The 21,486-nt window shown below is 62.8% G+C and overlaps 5 protein-coding genes across 8 annotated transcripts; 2 read left to right on the top strand and 3 right to left on the bottom strand.

Annotated features, from left to right (window-relative positions):
* Positions 1-572: 572 nt before the first annotated feature.
* RHBDL1 (rhomboid like 1) lies at positions 573-2,783 on the top strand (the record flags this gene model as incomplete). 2 transcript variants are annotated; one of them, XM_082670824.1, is made up of 8 exons in its annotated part: positions 573-611; positions 1,046-1,207; positions 1,420-1,644; positions 1,729-1,877; positions 2,006-2,118; positions 2,193-2,293; positions 2,377-2,437; positions 2,512-2,783. In XM_082670824.1, 8 exons carry the CDS (start codon positions 573-575, stop codon positions 2,781-2,783), a joined length of 1,122 nt encoding a protein of 373 aa, XP_082526950.1. The 2 variants fall into 2 exon arrangements, with proteins under 2 accessions (XP_082526950.1, XP_082526951.1); XM_082670825.1 differs by lacking the exon at positions 1,420-1,644.
* A 2,044-nt stretch (positions 2,784-4,827) lies between these two features.
* On the top strand, positions 4,828-7,254 carry STUB1 (STIP1 homology and U-box containing protein 1). Its single transcript, XM_082671058.1, has 7 exons — positions 4,828-5,116; positions 5,634-5,832; positions 5,921-6,086; positions 6,287-6,374; positions 6,533-6,589; positions 6,676-6,792; positions 6,870-7,254. The coding sequence occupies exons 1-7, from the start codon at positions 4,955-4,957 to the stop codon at positions 6,993-6,995; spliced, it is 915 nt and encodes a 304-aa protein (XP_082527184.1). The 5' UTR covers positions 4,828-4,954; the 3' UTR covers positions 6,996-7,254.
* Positions 7,243-8,933, bottom strand: JMJD8 (jumonji domain containing 8). Of its 3 annotated transcripts, none has more exons than XM_082671059.1 (9): positions 8,810-8,933; positions 8,634-8,732; positions 8,374-8,422; positions 8,200-8,296; positions 8,042-8,110; positions 7,831-7,950; positions 7,676-7,743; positions 7,464-7,598; positions 7,243-7,383 (listed from the first exon to the last, which is right to left on the bottom strand). In XM_082671059.1, the coding sequence occupies exons 1-9, from the start codon at positions 8,899-8,901 to the stop codon at positions 7,303-7,305; spliced, it is 810 nt and encodes a 269-aa protein (XP_082527185.1). In that variant the 5' UTR covers positions 8,902-8,933; the 3' UTR covers positions 7,243-7,302. The 3 variants fall into 3 exon arrangements, with proteins under 3 accessions (XP_082527185.1, XP_082527186.1, XP_082527187.1); XM_082671060.1 differs by having other exon boundaries at positions 7,694-7,743; XM_082671061.1 differs by having other exon boundaries at positions 7,263-7,383; positions 7,469-7,598.
* Positions 8,934-9,154: 221 nt separating this feature from the next.
* WDR24 (WD repeat domain 24) lies at positions 9,155-14,330 on the bottom strand. Its single transcript, XM_082670555.1, has 8 exons — positions 13,395-14,330; positions 12,025-12,202; positions 11,204-11,876; positions 10,557-10,675; positions 10,357-10,478; positions 10,159-10,263; positions 9,734-10,074; positions 9,155-9,558 (listed from the first exon to the last, which is right to left on the bottom strand). Exons 1-8 carry the CDS (start codon positions 13,873-13,875, stop codon positions 9,205-9,207), a joined length of 2,373 nt encoding a protein of 790 aa, XP_082526681.1. The 5' UTR covers positions 13,876-14,330; the 3' UTR covers positions 9,155-9,204.
* Positions 14,331-17,793: 3,463 nt separating this feature from the next.
* On the bottom strand, positions 17,794-20,919 carry FBXL16 (F-box and leucine rich repeat protein 16; the record flags this gene model as incomplete). Its single annotated transcript, XM_082669593.1, has 5 exons — positions 17,794-17,942; positions 18,212-18,275; positions 18,590-18,674; positions 19,049-19,557; positions 20,278-20,919. The coding sequence occupies 5 exons, from the start codon at positions 20,917-20,919 to the stop codon at positions 17,794-17,796; spliced, it is 1,449 nt and encodes a 482-aa protein (XP_082525719.1).
* Positions 20,920-21,486: the final 567 nt, after the last annotated feature.

The following is a 21,486-nucleotide window of genomic DNA, read 5'->3' as shown; positions in this document are numbered from 1 at the left end:
GCAGGGACCTCCCTCAACCCTGCTAGTTGCCCAGTTGGCTTCAGCGCTCGCCGCTGGGGCCGTGGAGCCGCTGTTGCCGGGACGGGCAAGCATGTCTGCCAGGGAGGGAGGTGCCTTCAGGGAGCCCGGTGGGGGGAGTCCCCAGCAATGGGTTGTTCCCTGAAGCCTTCCCCGAGGAGGTGGCATCGGCGCTGAGGCCCAGACCGGGGCAAAAGGGTGGGCGCAGAAGGGGCTTGCGTGCCGCGCGTGACTCAGTTTCCCGGCTGCTGCCCCGCGGGACGAACAGCTGCAGCCCGGGGCGGGGCGGGGGCGCCGGCACTGGAGCCAAGCGCCCCGCGCAGTTCTTGCCTGGCACGTCCGTGTGCGGGTCGCGCGCGTGTCCTGACCGCGAGTGGCTGGGCTGGCAGCGGCGGCGTGTGCGGCGGGGGCGGGCGGCTCCGTGACGCGGCGCCGAGCGGAGTGGGCGGAGCCGGAGGGCAGGGGCGGAGCGGAGTAGTCCGCAGAGAAGCCCCTCCCGGCCGCGGCCGCCGACCCCGGCCCCCGGCCCCCGGCCCCCGGCCCGGCCTGGCTCTATGGACAGGAGCTCGCTGCTGCAGCTTATCCAGGAGCAGGTGCGTGGAGAGGTGGGGGGCGCCGGCACCGCCCCCGTTGCCGGCCCCCCGCCCTTGGGTGGGCCGGGGGGACGGAGCTCTGAGACCCTCAGCACAGCCCCTTCCCTGCACGACCTTGGTCCCCTGCACGAGACCGAGCCAGACTAGGGCGCTTGGGGAGGGGCAAAAGGGTTGGTGATTGCCCTCAGACCTTGGCCCTACCCTTTCAGGATGGGCAAGGCAGAAATGAGGTGGGGAGACGGCTGGAGAGCTAGCGGAGCTAGAGGCCGGGGACCTAGGTACTGGTGCCTACAGCTAGCTCCTGGGACCATGTGGGCACAGGGGCCTGGACCCAGGGTGCTCGGAGCCTGCCTCTCCCGCCTGACGTGGCTCAGCCCTGTGGTCCTGGGGCCCGGCCCACCCTCAGACCTTGGCCGCTGGCTCCCCGACCCCAGCAGCTGGACCCTGAAAACACTGGCTTCATCGGTGCGGACACCTTCGCTGGCCTGGTGCACCGCCATGAGCTGCCCCTGGACCCGGCCAAACTGGACATGCTGGTGGCCCTGGCCCAGAGCAACGAGCGGGGCCAGGTCTGCTACCAGGAGCTGGTGGACCTGGTCAGTGCCACAGTGGGTGGGCAGCTGGGGTATGGGCGCAGTGCCCTGGCTGGCGTGGGTTGGGCAGGCGGCCCCTCCTCCCTGCCTTTCCCATTGGGGAGGGCTATAGCCATGGGGCAGGGCTTCAGACCCTGTGACAAGCTGGGTGGACCACTCAGGAGGAGCGGCCATGGGGGGAGTATCGTGGCCTATGCCTAGGCCCCGCCCCCCAGATCAGCAGCAAGCGCTCAAGCAGCTTCAAGCGGGCCATCGCCAATGGACAGCGGGCACTGCCCCAGGACGGGCTGCTGGACGAGCCAGGACTGGGTGTCTACAAGCGGTTCGTGCGCTACGTGGCCTACGAGATCCTGCCCCGAGAGGTGGACCGCCACTGGTACTTCTACCGGCACCGCAGCTGCCCACCCCCTGTGTTTATGGCTTCGGTCACCCTCGCCCAGGTGGGCCTGCCCGTCCACCACCCACCACCCCGGGAGCCTCCCTTATCCTTGGTCTTGCCTGGCCCCAACACTTGTCCCTCCCAGATCATCGTGTTCCTGTGCTACGGGGCCCGTCTCAACAAGTGGGTGCTGCAGACCTACCACCCTGAGTACATGAAAAGCCCCCTGGTATACCACCCCGGCCACCGTGCTCGGGCCTGGCGCTTTCTCACCTACATGTTCATGCACGTTGGGTGAGTGGGCCCACCTCTGGCACCCCTCGGATTGGATCGGGAGGGCTCAGCCTCTCGAGGTGGGGGCAGGGGGCTAGTAGCCCCCTGGCGGACCCCACCCTTCACACCTATTTGCCCCATATGGCCAGGCTGGAGCAGCTGGGGTTCAACGCACTCCTGCAGCTGATGATCGGGGTGCCCCTGGAGATGGTGCATGGCCTGCTCCGCATCAGCCTGCTCTACCTGGCTGGTGTGCTGGCAGGTGAGGCAGGTGTGTGCGCCCTGGCCACCTCACTGGTGGGCCTCACCCTCACGGCTCTCCCCTTGCTCACACAGGCTCCCTGACCGTCTCCATTACTGACATGCGGGCCCCTGTGGTGGGGGGCTCCGGCGGGGTCTACGCCCTGTGCTCTGCACACCTGGCCAATGTCGTCATGGTAACGGGGCAGCCCCTGCGGCGGGGTGCGGGGAGGGGCCCATAAGGCCTCCCTCACAGCCTTTTTTATTCACACCCCATCAGAACTGGGCGGGGATGAGATGTCCCTACAAGCTGCTGAGGATGGTGCTGGCCCTGGTGTGCAGTAAGTAGGGAGCCAGGGTGGAGGGGCCTCAGCCTATGGCTAGGGTGCCTCTCACCTGCTGCCTCCCTCTGTAGTGAGCTCCGAGGTGGGCCGGGCCGTGTGGCTGCGCTTCTCCCCGCCACTGCCTGCCTCGGGCCCACAGCCCAGCTTCATGGCACACCTGGCGGGCGCGGTGGTGGGTGTCAGCATGGGCCTGACCATCCTGCGCAGCTATGAGGAACGCCTGCGAGACCAGTGTGGCTGGTGGGTGGTGCTGCTTGCCTATGGCACCTTCCTGCTCTTCGCCATCTTCTGGAACATCTTTGCCTACGACCTGCTGGGTGCCCACATTCCCCCGCCACCCTGACAAGAGTTCCCAGGGCCACACCAGCCAGGGCGCAGCATCCGTGGGCCAGCCACTAGGGAGGCCTGCATGTTCGTCCTCTGTGAATGTATGTCTTGAGGCTGCTTCTTCCTGGTGGGTGCAGGTGGCCCCTGTGGCCCACTGACTGCAGGCCAAGCCTTACACCAGCCCTGGCCACCCCCTCCCAGGCCTGGAGGAATAGGACTGATGGACTGGGCTGAGTGGTGGAGGTCCCCAAGGGTGGCCCCAGAGGAGACCCTGCCCTGGCCTCTCCCATGAGACTTGCAGTCTGAGCCTTTTTGGAGAATGAATAAATATTTTACACAGCACCAGGTGGCTGTACTGGGCACTGCGGGCTGGGCTGGTCTCCCCCCAACTCACTGATCAAACTGTGAGGGCCCTTCCCTCCACACAAACAGCAGCCTGGGCTTCCCCCTTGCTTTTCTGTACCCAGCATGAGGTGTCTCTGTATGGGAGATGGGAGCCCCTGGGGAGAGTCATGGGCCTCATAGTCAGGTTTGAGTTCAGCAAGCATTTATTGAGCTCCTACAGCAGCCAGCCCCCTGTCCAAAGACTTGTGCCCTGAGATCACAGGGTAGGTGTGCAAGCCCTGGGCCACAGCCAAGTCAGTAGGCCTGGGTCCTGTGGTTCTTGGCTGGCCTGGTGTCCTCAAGGGTGGCCAGGCTGGGACCGAGGTCAGGCAGCAGGTCAGGGCACAGCTTCTGCCCTACAGCCCAGATCCACAGTGCTGTCTCCACACGGTGAGGAGTCCACAGCCTGAGGCACTGCCTGGGGTGGGGCAGAGGGAGTCTGGGGCTCAGGGGCACCAGTCACCCTACCCTGCTGGATAACTCTGCACATCACCCTGACCAGAGTCCTGGATGCCCTCTCTGGCCGCCAACAGATTGCACGTTGGCTCAGGGCTGTGGCACCCTCCTGCACCCGGCCCAGGTAGAGCAGGTAGTGCTTCAGGGTGTACTGCAAGGCTGGCAGACCGGGCACTGCGGCCACTGCCTCTTCAGACATGAAGGCTGCTACCTCGAGAGCTCTGGCAGCCAGGACTGCCGTGGGAAGTAAATGGACAGCACTCAGCCCCACCTCGACGTGGGGCTGCCATTCCCAACAACTCTCGGTGTCACGTATCTGGCCATTTCACAGATAAGGCCACTAACACGCCAGGTTCCGCCCACGACCTCGCCGGGGGGACGCCCAGCTCTCCCTACTAACGCGAGGTGATAGCCGGGCCCACGCCCCGGAGGGCGCACAATTCCGTGACCGCTGCGTTCACGTCTGGCAGGAGACAGAAGGCGGCGGCCGAGCGCTGCACCACCAGCTCCGGGGAGTTGGTGGTCAAGAGCTGCTGCAGGCGCGGCCGAAAGTGGCCCCTCGGTGGTCCAGGCGGGTCTGGGGTCACGGCTGGTGGATCTCGCTAGGGGCCCCGCCCCCAGGCGCGAGGGCCCGCCCCCAGGATGAAGCCACGCCCACGGCGCTACGTCCCGCCCCGGAAGGCTCCGTCCCCCACGTGGGAAGCTCCTCACCGCCAGTTTCCACGCCAGCAACTGCTCCAGCTTGTCGCGTGTCACGTGCTTCTCGATGGCTGCGGGCAACTCCTCTCGACACCTGGGGAAGGGCGGTGACGGGGAATCCGAGCCACGGGGGTCGGCCCGCCCGATGTCCCCACCGTCCTACCATCGCTCCAGGGTTTCCAGCCGCCCCTGGGGGCTCGCGCGCGCCCGCAGCACTTCCCCGTGGCACCCCAGGACGTTGGCCCAGCTGCTCGAGTCCTCACAGCCCGAGCCCGCGGGCAGTCGCCATCCCCACGCGCCTGGGCGGAGCCTCGGGGGCGGGGCGTCGGAGTGCCCGAGCGGGCTCCTGCCCCGACGACCTCGGCACTTCTCAGGCCTCAGACGCTGCGCGTCGCGTCGCCGCGAGCGCATGCTCCCCCGCCTGCCCCGCCCCTCCCCCTTCCCCTCCTCCGCCTCGCGTCTGGTGCACGCGCGGCCCCGCCCGCTCGCAGGCCATCCTTCCCGCTGGCCCCGCCCACCTGCGCGGCCGGAAGTTCCGGTGGCGGAGCGCTGGACCGGGCCCGAGCGGATCGCGGGCTCGGGCTGAGGGCGTAGGGCGGGCCCGGCGCGGAGCCTGGGAGCGGAGCCCAGGCCGTGCCGCGCGGCGCCATGAAGGGCAAGGAGGAGAAGGAGGGCGGCGCGCGGCTGAGCGCCGGCGGCGGCGGCAGCCCGGAAAAGAGCCCGAGCGCGCAGGAGCTCAAGGAGCAGGGCAACCGGCTCTTCGTGGGCCGCAAGTACCCGGAGGCGGCGGCCTGCTATGGCCGCGCCATCGTGAGTGCGCCTGCACCGCGGGAGGGGGCCGGCGTCCGAGCCAGGGGAGGGGCCGGACTGCGGCTTCGCCTCCGCGTCCTCCCCGGAGCCCCTGTCTGGCCACCCCCGCCCGACTTTCGGAGGCGGGTGGTGCTTGGGCTCTGAGAACTCGGTGATGATGTTGTTCCAAAGGGGCCAAGGCCACGGCTCCCGAGCCAGTGCTGGTTGCCAGAGAACTGCGGCGGGTGGGAGATTCAGAGTGCTTGAGGCCCACTCGGCTGGGGGCCAGGGACCCTTGCCCTTTGAGGAGTCCAAGCCCAAAGCTGGTGATTTCCACAGATCTGGAAAAGCTACCTTCACAAGACTCACTGGAGTCCAGAGGGTGGGCTCAGGTAGGCTCCACCCTCCCTCAGAACCCAGAGGCTTGGAAGCGGAGAAACCTGTAGTGTCTTGATTCCAGCTATGGGCTTCAAGCTGGGACAGAGGGGGTAGGCTGAGCTCACTCCCTCACGCTGGCTGGTCTGCCCTTGTTCTCCAGACCCGGAATCCCTTGGTGGCGGTGTATTACACCAACCGGGCATTGTGCTACCTGAAGATGCAGCAGCATGAGCAAGCTCTGGCTGACTGCCGGCGCGCCCTGGAGCTGGACGGGCAGTCTGTGAAGGCACACTTCTTCCTGGGGCAATGCCAGTTGGAGATGGAGAGCTATGATGAGGCTATTGCCAACCTGCAGCGAGGTGGGCTTACAGGCTGGCTGGTGCCAGGGTGCCTGGGACCAGGCGGGTGGACTGGCTGGAGGTTTATCCAAATCTTCTATTCCTCCAGCCTACAACCTGGCCAAGGAGCAGCGGCTCAACTTTGGGGACGACATCCCCAGTGCTCTGCGCATCGCGAAGAAGAAGCGCTGGAACAGCATTGAGGAGCGGCGCATCCACCAGGAGAACGAGCTGCACTCTTACCTCACACAGCTCATTGTGGCCGAGCGTGAGAGGTGGGCTGTGGTGATGACAGGCGCCCCCCGGAAGTCACCACTTTTAGGTTAACTCTGAGTCGTGAACACAATCATTTATTGAAGGTCAACTCTGGCACGCAGGAGATGGAGGGGAATGAGGCCTGAATGAGCCTAAGATTGGAGTGGAGTCTGACCTCCTGGCCAGACCCATCTCTGATCAGCTTTTGGTCAACCTCCAGGGAGCTGGAAGAGTGTCAGCGGAACCATGAGGGTGATGAGGACGATGGCCACCTCCGGGCCCAACAGGCCTGCATTGAGGCCAAGCATGTGAGGGTGCCCCAGCCCAAGTGTGGGTCCTGTGTGTATTTGCATGCGTGTAATGGACGTGAGGTGCCCCTGGCTCCTGCTGGGTCTGTGAGTTTCGGTGCCTGGGGAAGGGAGATGGGGTGTCAGGCCCACAAACATAGCTGCTTGGTTCTTTGCAGGACAAGTACTTGGCAGACATGGATGAACTCTTCTCCCAGGTAGACGAGAAGAGAAAGGTGAGCTGCCTGTCTTCTGGGGTCTGTGGGTAGCAAGAGTCGGAGCAGTGCCCCTTCCCAGCCCCTGATCTGACCCTGTGCTGCAGAAGCGAGATATACCCGACTACCTGTGTGGCAAGATCAGCTTTGAGCTGATGCGGGAGCCCTGCATCACACCCAGTGGTATCACCTATGACCGCAAGGACATTGAGGAGCACCTGCAGGTGAGGGCCCATGGGAGTTGGGAGCAGGACCCACACCCACTGAGCCCCTCCTAATTCTGATTCTGTTGTCACTGCAGCGTGTGGGCCATTTCGACCCTGTGACTCGGAGCCCCCTGACCCAGGAACAGCTCATCCCCAACCTGGCTATGAAAGAGGTCATTGACGCGTTCATCTCCGAGAATGGCTGGGTGGAGGACTACTGAGGCAGGGCGAGTGTGTGAGCCACTCACCCGCCTTGCCTGGTACCCTGGCCCAGGAGGGCCTTGGGCAGTAGTCTCTAGCCGCTGTACATAGTTTGTGTCCCTAGATCCCTATCTTGGTGTCCCCAAGCCCACCCCCATCAGTTCTGCTGGGTCATGAGCCTCCCTCATCCCCCTCTGGGCCAGAAACAGTGGGTGAGAGTGGGCTGGGCTGAGGCTGCCGCTGCCATCTCTGTCCCTGTAATAAAATCTGTGAGCACTATAGGGGCATGTGCTGGTGTGCGACGGGCTCCCCAGCCACCCCCTTTGGCTAGCTGAGAAAAGTAGAGATGAAGACGCTGGTGTCGAGGTTGAGTGTGGCGTGCCACCATCGGTCAGGGAAATACAGCACCTGGGAGTGGGGGGGGACACAGGGATTGGTTGGGGCCCCTTGACCCAGCCCAGCCTGGCCCCTGTCTGCCAGCCACTGACCTCACCAGCGTGGATGGTGCATTCCAGGGGCCGTGCAGATAGTGCCAGGGCTGGGTATGTGTCCCGGAGCCAGGCCAGTGTGGTCTTGTTGGGGTGGAATTCAGGTGTCTTCGCAGGAGGGTACAGGAACCAGCGCTGAGGGTGGGAGCAGCAAGGTCACTCTTTGTGCTGTGGTCAGTGAACCCAAAGTCTCAGCCCCACCCTTTGCTGACCTTTCGGCCATAGATCACCTCTGAGAACCCGGGCCCGTGCCAGTGGAAGGGCACCCCAGAGCCGGCACCTGTGTGGTGAGTTACGAGCAGCTGATTACCAAGCCTAATCCTCCCCCACCCAGTTCCCAAGTCCCCTGGTCCTGCAGGGCACTCACCTGCAATTCCAAAGCTATAAGCAGGAATGGTACCTAGCAGGCTGAATGGAGGTGGAGAGTAGTGCCGAAAAAGTGATGCCCATTCCGTGAAGTTATTGTCCCCAAAGAAGTACAGGGTGTCTGACAGCAAAACACACAAGAGGATGCAGGAATCTTAGCACCTGGGTACTAAGTCACCCCACCCCACCCCATGGCCACCTGTCTGGCTCACCATTGCCCATGGAGAAGGGGTCCTGGGGGTGCAGCATCTGCTCCACATACTCCTGAAAGGGCAGGTCCACTGCAGTTTGAAAGGGGTTGGTCAGGACTGGTTGGTGCTGCCTTCAAGATGCTGGCAGGCAGGCTGGGCTGCTGGGAGGGGCAGCTCACCTTTCTGGTAGGAGTAGGTGTTGGCAGTGCTCAACCGGACCACGCTGTCCCCAAACAAGGCCAGCAGCCTTTGACGGGAGCACAGGTCCCGGAACCTCTGTGGGGGCGGGGAAAATACTCAGGGGCCAAGCTCAGCACGGGCGAGTGGTGGTCGCGAGGAGCGTGAGCACTCACCGAGTTGTCTGTGAGCCCCTGCAGAATGACAGGTCTGGAAAAGGCGTAGCTAGAAGAAAAGGAGGAATCATGGCCTCAGTCTGATCCGCGCCCATCGTCCGCCCCCGCCCACACGCGCTCGCACGAGCTCAAGGGGAAGCGGCCTAAGGAGGCCCGGGAGGACGGGCCGGCGACCAGTGCGCGGCCTCAGCGGTGCACGGTGACGGAGCCCCAGAGTTTTCAGGCGTGGGAGGTGTGGCCATACAAGAGGACGCGCTTACCGCTGCACGAACTCGGCGTAGCTGAGATCGGCCCGGCGCTCTACGGTGCAGCGTTCCTCCTCCGCCACGGCCGCCGGCGCCCCCGGCCCGGGCCGCCGCCTGCCGACACAGCTGGTCAGTGCCCTTGGCCGCCCCGCCGGCCGCCCCGCTCCGCCCTGCCGCCCGGCGCCGCTCACCACCCTCCGTCGCCTGCCTCCCGGAGGCTCCGGGCCGGAACCACCAGCGTCCAGAGCGCGAGCAACAGGAGTAGCCGCACCCCCAACGCCATATCCCGCCGCCGCGAGGCATGCCGGGAGCTCCGTCGTCGTGGCAACAGGCTGGCTCCCGGAAGCGGCTTCCTCTGGCCCGTCCTGGAAAGAGGGGGCACTTCCGGAAGGCGGGACGAAGGTCGCACCAAGAGCTGCTATTGGCTACTGCCAGCTCCCGTGGACACACTGCCACCCGCCCACCAGAGTCGCCCGCGCGGGACCGTAAGCGACGCGACCGGGTGACAGGCAGCCTCAGAATACGTCTCCCGCTTCCTTTATTTGGTTCACAAGCCCCGCACACCCATCCAGGTCCGGCAGGCGGGTCAGGAGTACTCGCACAGGTGGCCGCATCCGGCGGGGCAGTGGGAGCTGCCCTCCAGCCACTTCATGATGTGCTGCAGGTGTCCGCCGTGACTGCAGCCCTGGCACCACACGAACAGACCCTTGACCACGTGGTGGCAGACGGCGCACATGCTGGCGCAGTGGTGGCACCTGTCGCAGACCCAGCCCCGGCTGCTCATGGGCCTCTTGCAGTGACTGCAGTTGACGTGCAGGGTGGTGGAGGCCTGGTTGAGGCAGCTGATGGCACGGCTGGTGCTGAGCTTGACCACCTGGTTGGACACATTCCAGAGGCAGAAACGCTGCAGCAGGTCGATGTAGGACGTGTACCAGTGCTCCTGGTGGTGCAGGGAGGGGAGGAAGGAGGTAAGAGACCAGGGTTTCGGGCACACTGAGGAGCTTCCCCCAAGTGTGCTGGGCACAGACAGAGGGGCGGGTGCAGGCGGGGCGTGCAGGGGTAGTCCTGGGGGTGGCAGCTGCTCCAGGGAGACCCCCCCAGACCCTGTCACCCACCTGGGTCTGCTCGTCGATGTCTTTGCGCACGCGTTCACCCAGCACAATGAGCACGGACACGGCCATCTGCACGTCGCCCTGCTCCGCATAGAAGCGCAGCATGTCACACACCAGGGCACTGAAGAAGTCAGGCGGCAGGCGGCTGTCGTACAGTGCGTGTGAGACGGAGATGAGTGAGAAGGAAGAGTCCACAGGCACCAGGGAGGCTGCATCTGCCTCGTTGCCACTCACATGGGGCGAGTCGGCCTTGTCTTGCAGGTGCTCAGGCCCGGGTGGGGTGTCCACAATCTCGTGGCGCAGTGGGAAGGCTTCCTGGGGCAGCACATACTCGGGCTCCTCAGCTGCAATGCAAGGGGGGGCGGTAGGCAGGGTATGAGCCTCTGGCCCCGCCTCCTGGCCCCACCCCTCCCCAAGCCCCCACTTACAGTGAGCGTGTTCCGGGTCTAGCAGGTACAGCTCGTCATCCTCACCTTCCACATCGCCCAGCAGGTAATCGGCAGGCACGTCGCTGCCCTCGGTCTCCTCGTTATCTGCCCGAGGGAGGGAGAGCATTGCAGGACCAGCTCACTCTGGGAGGCCCCAGTCTCACTCCCATGAATGCCCTGCGTCTGCTCCCAGCCTACCTTCGTTGGTGATAAGTGTGGCTGAGGAGTCCAGCAGCACTGTGTCACTCCGTGCATCACCCTTGCTGCGGTCCAGCCGAGTCTCACTGCCCAGCCCTGGGGCCATATCCTTTAGATTGAAACTGGAGGCAGGGAAAGCCGATGGATAGGTGGGCCCCAACAATCCCACCCTCTGGGGAAAGCCACCCCCAGATGTCTACCTGTTCATAAGTGGCAGGCCACAGGAGCTGCCCTTGCCCACACTGTGGTTGAGGTTGGTGGTGGACACCAGGCCAGGACTACAGTAGATGATCCGTAGCATGGTCCATGTCTGCGCCACCTAGGGGTGGGCACTGTTCACTCACGGGGGTCCTGGGTCCCTGGCGCCCCGTGCAGGCCCCCCTCTGCCTGGATGGAACCACAAACCCTCAACTTTCAGCTGCCCCAGGGACCCAACGTCCTGGCCCGCCCCAGGTGGGAAACCGATGCCCATGGAAAGACAAAAACCCCAGCCTCAAACTTGCAGAGGCACAGAAAGAAAAGTGGAAATGAGCCTGGGGTCCCCAGGAGGTGATAAGTGAGGCAGTGTGGGCCTTCTGCGTAGGGCTGGACACCTTGGGAAGTCTAAAAGCAAGGATAAGCCAGAAGAGGGGGCTCCAGCCCCACAGCACCCCAGACCTGCATCCCAGGAATGGCACTGGCATCTGGCCCACTTGGGGCTCTGGACACCCTTAGTTACTGGGGCAAGAGCCAGTGGTGACCTCAAGCAGAACTGAGCACTGAACTCAGGGCAGGGTCTGGGCACAGCAGTCAGAGGAACTCTCTGACCCTACACCAAGGTCATGGCCCTCAACCCAGCCCTATGTACCTGGTTGCGGCCAAGCTCCCGAGCCACTTTCGCATTGTGGTCACAAAGCTCGGCCAGTGGCCGGCCAGCCAGGGCATAACGCTCAGCCGTGTCCACGAACCAGCTCATGCTACTGCTGCCAGGCTCCATCTCAAAGACACTGAGGGCACTGGAGGCGAGGCCTGAGAAGGGCTCGGCAGGGTCCAACTTGCGCTTGAAGAAAATTGGGTGGCGCCGATCCCCAGTGTAGGGCTTGCGCCCCGACTCAGTGGCCACTAGGCTCTCCTTGGCTGCGAAGGCCAGATCCCCAAAGAGACCATAGCAGAGGCCCTCAGGGTTGGCGCGCTCAACAGGCTGGCTGGCATCACGGAATAGGTGCTGGCATAGGGTGCTGTCCTTGGAGCCGGAGAGCAGGAAGGAGGGATCGTGCGGGTGGCGCCAGGCAATGCCTGTTGTGACATCGCGGTGCTCCTCAAACATGGCAGCTGGCACAAAAGGCCGGCGCACGTCCCACACGTAGATGTTGTGGTCCACCATCATGGAGCACGTAGCTAGGTGGTGGCGGCACTCAGGCCGCCACTTGACTCTGGCCACGGATGCAATGGTTTGCACGCAGTGCACCTCCTTAGCGCGGTGTGTGGTCATGTCCCAGACCTTTACCATCTTGTCACGCCCACCTGTGGCCAACCAGCCCCTGTGGAAGGCCCGTGAGGTCCTCAGTGACCTCTTTTGGGGTGGGAGGGCTCCCCACTCTGTCTCACAGGTCTTGAGGCAGTGAGAGAGCCCTTCCATAAGCCCCACCCATCTTGCCCCATTGCCCCGGCCCCCACCCCACCCCACACCTGTCCTCGGGGTGCCAGTCGCAGCAGAAGACAGGCCCATTGTGGGCCGTGAACATTCTCTCACAGCGGTCGGGCCGCCGAATGTCCCAGAGCTGCACGTTGCCGTTCTCAAAGGTGGAGGCGAATGTGAAGTAGTCCCGGATGCTGAACTGGACGTCACGCACACTCTCAGACTGGCCTGTGGGCAGGACGTCAGTGGAGGGAGAGTTGGGGGTGGGTGGGTGGGTAGCCTACAGGGACTCCAGCAGGGAGAGCAACCAAGGGGTATCCCTTGGAGTGAATGTGGACTGGTGTCACATGCCTGCCCATGGCGCAGGCCAGGAGGCCTAGAGGGTGGAGTAGATACTGCCAAGGCCTGCCCAGGGTGGACAAGGGTGAGGAGAGGCCTGGCAGAGCAGACACAATAGCCTGGGCTGGTGAGAGGGACACAGGCATTGGGTGGTTTTGACACAGGCTCCTGGACCTCGATTTTCCCTGGATTCTGCAACTGACATCAGTCCTTGGGCGAAGCTGTGGTCGGCTTCAGGACCAGGTATCAGAGCATTGAATGAACAGGGGCCTCAGTGGGCTGAATACAATCCTTCGGGGGCCTGAGGCCCACGGAGGCATGGATGGGATGCCCCAGGATCTGCCCAGTCCCTACACCTTGAGCTGGAGCCGCCAAGTCAGCCCCAGAGCACTGGACACCTTGAGGGTACACGTCCACCCCTGTGGACCACCACACCAAGAGCCTCTGAGTGCAGTGTCCAGCTTTTCCCCACCACAGGTAGCTCAAGGTCTGTCTTAAGAGGCCCTCAGATTCTCTCTGGGCTCTGCCCTGTGCTTCACTTGGTCTCAGCGAGGTGAAAAGGGAGAGCTGGCTCAAGGGGGGTTGTCAGGGAGCTGGGCCTGCTGGGAAGAGAACTGCGGGGGGACCAGGCAGTGCACCACTCCCCACTGCTTCCCTGGGCTGAGGACCCTGGAGGTAGACTTTGTGCAATGAGGTGGCCTGGAGCTCTGAGGCAAGGAAAGAGGAGACAGCAAAACAAACCCTCTGCTCAGCTGCCCAGGTGGGCTGTGGATCTGCTCAGGCCCTGCTCTCTCCCTGATCTCACACTCAGCCTTGACTCCTGCTGACTCCATAAGTGCATCAGAGCTGTGACCACACTCCAGGTACCCCTCATACTTCCACCAGGCCTACCCCTGCCCTGCCCCTCTCCTGCTCACCTCCACCCACTCTTCCAGTGCCAGCTCGGCTGGTTCCTCCTCCAGGAAGCCCTCTGAGAGTACATCTGAGGGCCTTTGATGCACACAGCATTTCTCAACCTGCCTAGACAGGCCAGCCACCTGCAGAGATGCACACCTGCCCGACCCGCCTCCAAGGGCCTCACCCGAGAAGGTGCTGACAGAGTCCTTCCTGCGAAGGTCGAAACACTTCATGAAGCCATCCTGGGAGCCACTGAGCAGCACGTGGGCCTCAGTGGGGTGGAAGCAGACTTTGTTCACCGTGCGTTTGTGCTCCGTAAACAGCTGGTCCTGCTTGTTGCGGGATGGCCGGCCCAGGTTCCAGGTGACCACGACTCCATTAGTCGCCGCCGTGGCAAGCAGGTTCTCGTCCATCTGGTGCCAAACAACATCTGCACAGCTCAGGTTGAGCGAGGGCTTGCGGCCCACACGAAGGTTCAGCTTCTCCACAAACTGCTCCTCCTCAATGGCATAGATCTTGAAGATGCTGCGGCCTGCCACGACCACCTGGGCCGCGTCACGGCACACACTGATGGCATTGGCTGGTGCATCCAGGTGGCAGTGCATGGTGCGGCCCGTCAGCGTGCTGCCACCCAGGGCTGTAGTCACGCGAGACATCTTCTCCATGGGTGCACGGGTGGTGGGGATAGGTCAATGAAGTTGGCAGGGCTGGTCAGCCTGGGGGTAGGGACCTGGCAGTTCAGAGCCTTTACCCTGGGTGGTTCCTCCAAAACTGCTTAGTCCAGGGCAGTCCACCATTAGTCAGTCTGACAGGCAAATTCCATCACCCTGGCTGAGCAGTCAGAAGGCGCCATAGCTGCCCTGAGGCCAGTGAGTCCCATGTCTGACTTCTGGGGAAGACCCTACCTGGTCAGTCCCAGGCCAGGCCACCTCTCCAACCCCCCAACTGCCAGATTAGGATAGTCACTGGACGTTCGGTCAGTCAATCCCGCCCGGGGAAGCCAGGTGGTTCCCACCGTCCGCAAAGTCGGCCTCTGGAAGGCGGGCAGAAGGATAGAGGAGCCCGGAGAACACAGGCTATAAAGGCGCGAGGGACACAGAGGGACTTCAAGGACCGAGCTGTTTAAGGAGCCTGGGGGGGTCTGGCGAGACCGGAGGCAGGAGAGGCTGGCGGCGCGGAGGTTGCGGGCGAGCGGAGGCAGCGGGAACAGAGCTAGCCGAACGGAGAAGTCTCTCCTTCCGAGAGCACCCGAACCATTTCCTAAAATTGCCGGGCCGGGGAGGAACCGCCGCGCCGGAAGCAGCCCGTCTCTTTCCTGCCCCCCCGCCGGACGTGGTCCCTTTCTTGCCAGCCCCTCGCCGGAGGCGGGTGCCCACACTACAAACGTTCCGGATCCGGGAGCTACGCTGGTGGAGGCGGAGGGGTTGACCGGGACTAGGGGTAGAGGGGTTCCCCCGGTTCCGCTTCGAGTGGTGGTGGGGTTTTTTTTAATCACTTTTTTTTTTGCGGTACGGGGGCCTCTCACTGTTGTGGCCTCTCCCTTTGCGGAGCACAGGCTCCGGACGCGCAGGCAGCGGCCATGGCTCACGGGCCCAGCCGCTCCGTGGCATGTGGGATCTTCCCGGACCGGGGCACGAACCCGTGTCCACTGCATCGGCAGGCGGACTCTCAACCACTGCGCCACCCTATTGCAGTATTTTAATGCTAATGCTCATCTCTGCCCCAAGGTCCATCAGCAAGTCCAGGCATCCCTAAACTAGTCCTGAATCCCTCCATCGTCTCCGCCTCCTTTCTCGCCCTCCCCGGGACCCCAAGAGCAGCCTTCTAACGGCTCTCCCTGGGTTCCTCGTTTCCCCTGATCTGAACCCCGCACAGCAGTCAGGTACCACTCTTTGGCCTTAGGTCCCCCATAAGTCCCCACCGTGCTGTGAGTAAATCCCAAACTCCCGGCCTCTTCCTCTCTCCGCGCACCTCCAGCCACGGCGGCTTCTAGCCCTTCTTCCAGCTGGGCAAGCTCTTCCCTGCCTCGTGGCCATCGCACGTTTTCGCCCGCTGTCCTCTCCAGAAGGGATCTCCTCCTTCAGAGTTCAGCTTACATGTCACGTTCTTGGAGGCCTTCCCTGGCCACCCCATTTAACGTGACCTCTCCACTGTCACCTCCACAGCGCTTGTCACAACCCATTCCTTTGTATACTGGTTGTCATCTGTTGCACACGAGTATGAACTCAACCAGGCAGAGATCACATCTGTCTCTGTCTCCAAGAGCTCGAGTGCCTGACCCGACCTGTTCACACAAGCGGCTCGGCTCAATCAGTGACTCTGTGAGCCTGCCTTTCTCTCCTGGGTATGAGCCCTGGTCTGTCCGTGCTGCACTGTGTGATCTTTTAGGACAGCGGTCCCCAACCTTTTTGGTACCAGGAACCAGTTTCGTGGAAGCCAATTTTTCCACGGACGTGGGACGGGGGTGGCTGGGGAGGTTCAGGCGGTAATGTGAGCGATGGTTCAGGTGGTAATGCAATCGATGGGGAGCGGCAGATGAAGCTTCGCTTGCTCGCCTGCCGCTCACCTTCTGCTGTGCAGTCGGGGGTGGGGGGGTGTTGTGGACCCGTTTTAGGATATCCCTGACCCATTCCTATCCTTAGTTACCCTGTGCCCGAAACAGGCCTCATTTTTGCCCTTCTGGAAGGATAGGCTAGATCCTAGATATTTTGGAGGGAATGTTATGTGTAATAATTTTAGTGTCTCTCCCCCTCTGAAGCAGTGAGAGGTTAGGGACCTTCTGTTGGTCGCTGCTGGGTTTCCAGTCTGGCACAGTGTTACCAGCCTCTGCACGTTTGTTGAAAGAACCAGTAAGTCTGATGAGTTGAGAGGTGCACAAAAATTCAGACTTGGGCCACTCAGGACAGATACACCTTCCCCCCACCATGGCGTCATGACCTAAAACCAAATCAGACATGTGTTTTTACAACTTTTTTAATATATATTTTTATAAACAGGTCACGTGATAAAATAGCACAAGAAACACTTACCAAATATAAGGTTATATCTTCCGCATATACAGGAGAATGAGGTCGTATGTACAATAAGAAAATGATTTTAGGGGTTGGTTGGTTTTGTTTTCCTCTCTCCCCCTAATTTTTCCTCCTACAGTCGTTGGAAATATCACAGCTTCAGTTGCATTAATACTTTGGACAAATGGACAGCTGCCCCTCCCCACTAGGGAGCTGTGGGGAGGAGGGGCTGAAGAAACTGGCTCCTGACCACCTCAGCCCTGGAGCCTCTGGCCAGCGCTCCAGGGTCAGGGAAATCTTTGGGCTGTTGAACTGTTTCTCTTCAACAGCATCTCTCGCTCGCTCTTTCTCTCTCTCTCTCTCTCTCTCACTCTCTGGCTCTCTGGAAACTGGTTACTCTCTTCCAACCGGATGGGGGGGTGGGGGGAGTGTCCCAAGATTGGATGTGGGTGCTGTATATCCTGGGGCTCAAGGTTGGGATGGAAAGGGGTCCCAGCCCCCTCCTCAGTAATTGCCAAGATGTGCCAGCACCCCCGGGACCTCCCAATATCTTGGGATTGGACAGAACACGGTGAACCCACGTGGGCAAGTAGAAGTTTGGGAAGCTGGGGAGGGGTGTGAGGCTAGAAAGGAGCCCTCCCTCCTTTGGGTGTTGAGGGTGAGCTGGCCACTGGAAGATCGGAGCCGCTGGCTGGGGCCCCCTTTCCCAGCTTCCACCTGACGGATACCTGCCCTGGGTGAAGTGTGATGCTGAGGGGCCTGGGCCCAGCTGGCTACAGGGGCTGCGGGGCAGGGTCCAGCCAGGACTGCTCCCAAGGCCTGCAGGCCCAGATGGTCGCTCCAGCTTCAGGTCTCTCAAGGTAGCTCTACCACCCCTGGGTTGAGGTGGACTGGAGCCAGCTGGGCTAATGTTGATTATGCCAGGGTCACTGTCAGCCCAGCGGTCCCTCTCCTAATCCAGTTCTGCCCTAGCCTGGCCAGGGCCCAAGGACCTTAGGCCTGTGTATGGGGGTGGGGCGAGCACGGCCTGTCTCACACAGCGGCAAAGAAGAGGGGAGGTCGCTGGGGTCAGGCTGGTATGAGGTGGGGGAAGGGCGGGTGGGACTTGGGCTCCTGGGCGGGCCATGGCTTTGGCGGCGGCCTGTTTCCCCTCGCACCCCTCGGAGGGCTCCAGGCGCGGTGCAGTGGAAAATGCGGGAAGCCCTGGGGTCTCTTCCGGGCCCCCGTGTCCTGAGGGGACCCAGCTCCCCTCAATCCCCCTGGGCCCTGCCAGGGGTGGGGGGGACAGCGGGGAGACAGAGAGGGGTGTGGCGGGGAAGGCGGTAGGGGCGGCCGTCTGACGAGCTCAAAGTGCCCGCAGGACCGAGCCCCAGCCCCCCGCACCCAGCGGGCGGGCAAAGGATGGCTGCGGCTGTGGCGTGGTGGAGGGCGGGCGTGCAGTTGCGGGTGCGAGGGGCATGCACAAATTCCCCGAGCGTGCGTGCGTGCGCGGGGCTGGCCCGCCCACCGCCCTCCCTGCTCGAGGCGGGGCCGGGAGGAGAGCGAGGGGCCGAGAGGCGGGAAGGCCCTGCGCTACTCGACGACGAGGCAGCGGGGCAGGTGCTGCGAAAAGTACTTGAAGAGCTCGGGGGTAGCCCCAGGGCAGTTGGTCAGCTCCAGCTCCTCCAGCTCCTGCAGCTGCACCAGGCCCGACAGCCCGGTGGCGGTCAGCAGCGGGCAGCCTGCGTCGGGCGGGAGGCGGGGCGGCGGCTGAGTGGGCGCGGCCCGAGGGCTCCGGAGGGCGGGGCTGGGGGGAGGGAGCTCGGGGGCCGGGCAGGAGCAGGCCGGACTAAACTTTGCCCGGCGTCTCCGCCTTCTGACTGGGACTTGGGACGCAGCGAGTCAGCACCAGGTATGGGTCTGCACAGGGGACCCGGCAGGGCTGGCGGAGTCGGACTAATGGGGGTGGGTGGTCACTGCCCAGGAGGACGGCGTGGGGGGGGGGTCTCACCTGCCAGAGACAAGAGACGCAAACTCCTCATGGCCAGGAGGTGCTTCAGCCCGAAGTCCTGCACCTGGGCGGGAAGGCGGGGCGAGTTAACTATTTCCGTTCGCGCCCCGAGGGAGCCCCACTCCTGGGGTCAGGCCATAGGGGGCAGGGGGTGGGTTCAAAACGGGGGTTCTCAGTTCCCCACGGAGTCGGTGAGGCCCTGGGGACTCTTTGCGCTTCGCTTACGTCGGCCGCTTGGGTGTGGAGGGATCCCAGACTTCATTACAGGATCTGAGCGGGCCGGGTGCAGGCCAGCGGCTTGTCTGGGTGGAGGCTTTCCCCGTGCCCCCCACCTCCCCTGCCTACTCCCCAATCTCTGGAGGCATGGAGGTCTGATACCTGGCAGCACCATCGCAGGTAGAGGCTGCGAAGGGACGACATGGTGGACAAATAGCTGAGGCCAGTGTCCGTAATGCGTACACACCTGTGGTCGCAACAGAAGGAGGCTGCCCACCTTCAAAACACCCGACCCCTTCCTCCTTTTCCCGAAGTGTCCCGGTCGTGAACTCCCCTCCTGCCCCAACATGCCCCGCCCTTTCCATAGCCCCGCCCCACCAGGCTCCGCCCCCACCTGACCCCTCGGTGGTATTCCCTACTGGCGGGACATAGCTCAGCCCTGCTCTCGTGTTATAGCCCACACTAGGCAGGCCTCTTATGAGGGCCCCGCCCCCCCCCCCTTGCTGCAGCCCTACTCTAGCTATAGACCTGTCCACTAGTCCACTAGGCTCCCTGCTTAGAGGTCCGGCAGGCCTCGCCCAGCCCTGCCCTCCAAGGCCCCGGGGTGGGGGACGCGCACACCTGTCCAGCACGAGCTCCTCCAGGCGGTGCAGGTCGCAGGCCACGTACTCGAGCGCCATGTCGGTGATGCGTGGGCACCACGAGAGGTCGAGGCTGCGTAGCTTGCGCAGGTTCTCGGCCACAAGCTCGACACCATCGTCGGTGACCTTGGAGCAGCCAGAGAGGCTGAGTGCGGTGAGGTTGGGCAGGCTGTGCACCACGTTGACCACGCCGTGGTTGGTGATCTCCCAGCAGGAGAGCAGGCGCAGCGTGTGCGTGCTGTGGCCCTGGCGTGCCGTGAAGTAGGCCAGTGCTGTGTCCGTCACGTGGTAGGCCTGCAAGCTCAGCTCAGCCAGGTTGGGCAGCAGCTGAGAGATAGCCGCGATGGCGTCGTCGGCCACGTTGATGCAGTCGCTCACACTCAGCGAGGTGATGCGCGCGCTCAGGCTGGACCACAGCCCAGCTTCGGTGAAGTCGTTGCAGCCTGACAGCTCGAGGCGCACGACACCCTGCATCTGCTCCAGCATCACCTGAGGGCGGGCAGGCGCGGGGTCAGGAGGCCCCGACCTCCCCCTCGCCAGGGTGCAACCCTACCACGTTTTCCCCAGACACGCCCCTTCCCCCAGGGCGTGGTGAGGATGGTAGGAGACAGAGCAGAAGGAGCCCACCGAGGGGCAGGAAGCTGTGTTTTTAAGCGTGTATATGGTGTAAACATGCATCAAGCTGTATTCTGACAAGTGCACTTTACAGTGTGTTCGTTACACTTGAACAACATCTAAAAGAGGAGGCAGGGCACGAGTCCAGGGCCTGGCCAGAGCAGGTGCTCAGAGCCATAGGTGTTAATGATGTGATGTTAAGAGTCCAGGTCCCGGGGAAGGGGCTGCCTCCACAGCTGCTCCTCTGACCTTTGCCCGTTTCCCCCACCTCCTCCAGCATCCTCCCTACCCAATGTGAGCTTCTTGGGCATGCATGGCCTCGCATTTAATTGACTGCTTTGCTGTTGCTGTCTTGAAATTCTTAGTCATCTTTGAACAAGGAACCCGAATTTTCATTTTGGTCCCCCAAATTATGTAGCCAGTCCTGCTCCCCCCACCCCAGAGCTACACTCCTCCTCAGGACACCGACCCCACCCTCGGCTGCTTTGCTGCTTGTGTGCCCAAGCTTCTTCCTACTCCCCCCACATGTGCTGAGTGGCTGCTGCCTGGCCCTGCCCCCCATCCCTGCCCTTCTGGGCCAGTGGTGGTGCGCACCTCCAGGCCGGCATCAGTGATGGTGGAGCGCTTGAGGCTCATGGCCTTGACACCCTTCTTGGAGAGGGCATAGTTGTCGATGAACTCACAGATGTCCAGGTCGGAGACACCGACCAGGCAGAAACCCTCAAAGCCACGTGCTGCGAAGCCCTGCAGGTTCACGAACTCCTTCTCACCTCCAGGCAGAACTGTGTAGAGCTCCTTGGCATGCAGCACAGGCGTGAGGCCCGCCCAGAACTTGGGCTGGTAGAGCACACGCCTCCAGGCCTTGCACACCTGGGCCAGCACGCACCTCTCGCAAGCTGAGAAGTACCAGAAGAGGCCATTGAGGATCTTCTCGTCTGTGGCCAGTGGCGGCCGCTCTACTGGGGGCCCGGGCACTGGGGCTAAGGCTGGTCCACCAAGGGGGAGCCCTGCCTGGGGGCACAGGCCCCCGGCCAGAGCAGCCCGGGGCGGTGGGGCAGCCAGGCTGGGTGGTGGGAGGGTGGGCGGGGGTGGCTGGCAGGGGCGGTTCTTGGCAGCCGGCGTGCCCTTGGTGATGCTGGCTGTGCCCAGGCCGTTCGGCTGGCCTGGCAGCTTCACCAGGCCATTGCGAGGCAAGCATGGAGGCTTGGGGTCGCCGTCGACGCCCGGGCTCGACATCTTCCTCGCTCGGTCTGCAGACAGTGTCCAGGAGAGAGGGTAGTGAGTCTGCTGCCAGGGCAGAACTGAACTCCTTTCCATCCATGGGCGTCCCCTCCCATGCCATTCCCAGAACCACCCAACAGAAAGGATCTGAGTGTAAGTCCCTCCCTCCCTGACTGAGCAGTTACAGGAAGGCAGGGCTGGTCATGACCACGACACTCCTTGAGCACCTACTGTATGCACTGAGCTCAACCTCCACCCACTCACAGAGCTTTTCGATACCTAGGCACTATGGCTCCCATTTTACAGATGACAGAACAGAGATGGAGGGACATTCGCCCATGACTGCTCCCTTTACCTTTGCTGCTCACCATCAATGTCTGCCAGGCCTGCCTCTGCTGGACAGGGGCTGGGGAACTGAGGGTTTGGGGCATTCTCTGGCCACTCCTCTATGGGGTGCCAGCGTAGCTGTCTGGAGTGGTTTGAGTAAGCCATCTGAGACTCACATACCAGCCTCTGAGAATCTCAGTGGCTACAGGAGGTTCTGTGGCTCAGAATCTACCGAGAGAAAGGGCAGGTGTCTTC

The sequence above is a fragment of the Grampus griseus genome (genome assembly GCF_964374135.1).
Source record: "Grampus griseus genome assembly, chromosome: 14".
NCBI classification, from domain to species: Eukaryota; Metazoa; Chordata; class Mammalia; order Artiodactyla; family Delphinidae; genus Grampus; species Grampus griseus.
Note: the sequence above shows the minus strand (reverse complement) of the source record. Positions and strands in the feature narration are given on the sequence as shown.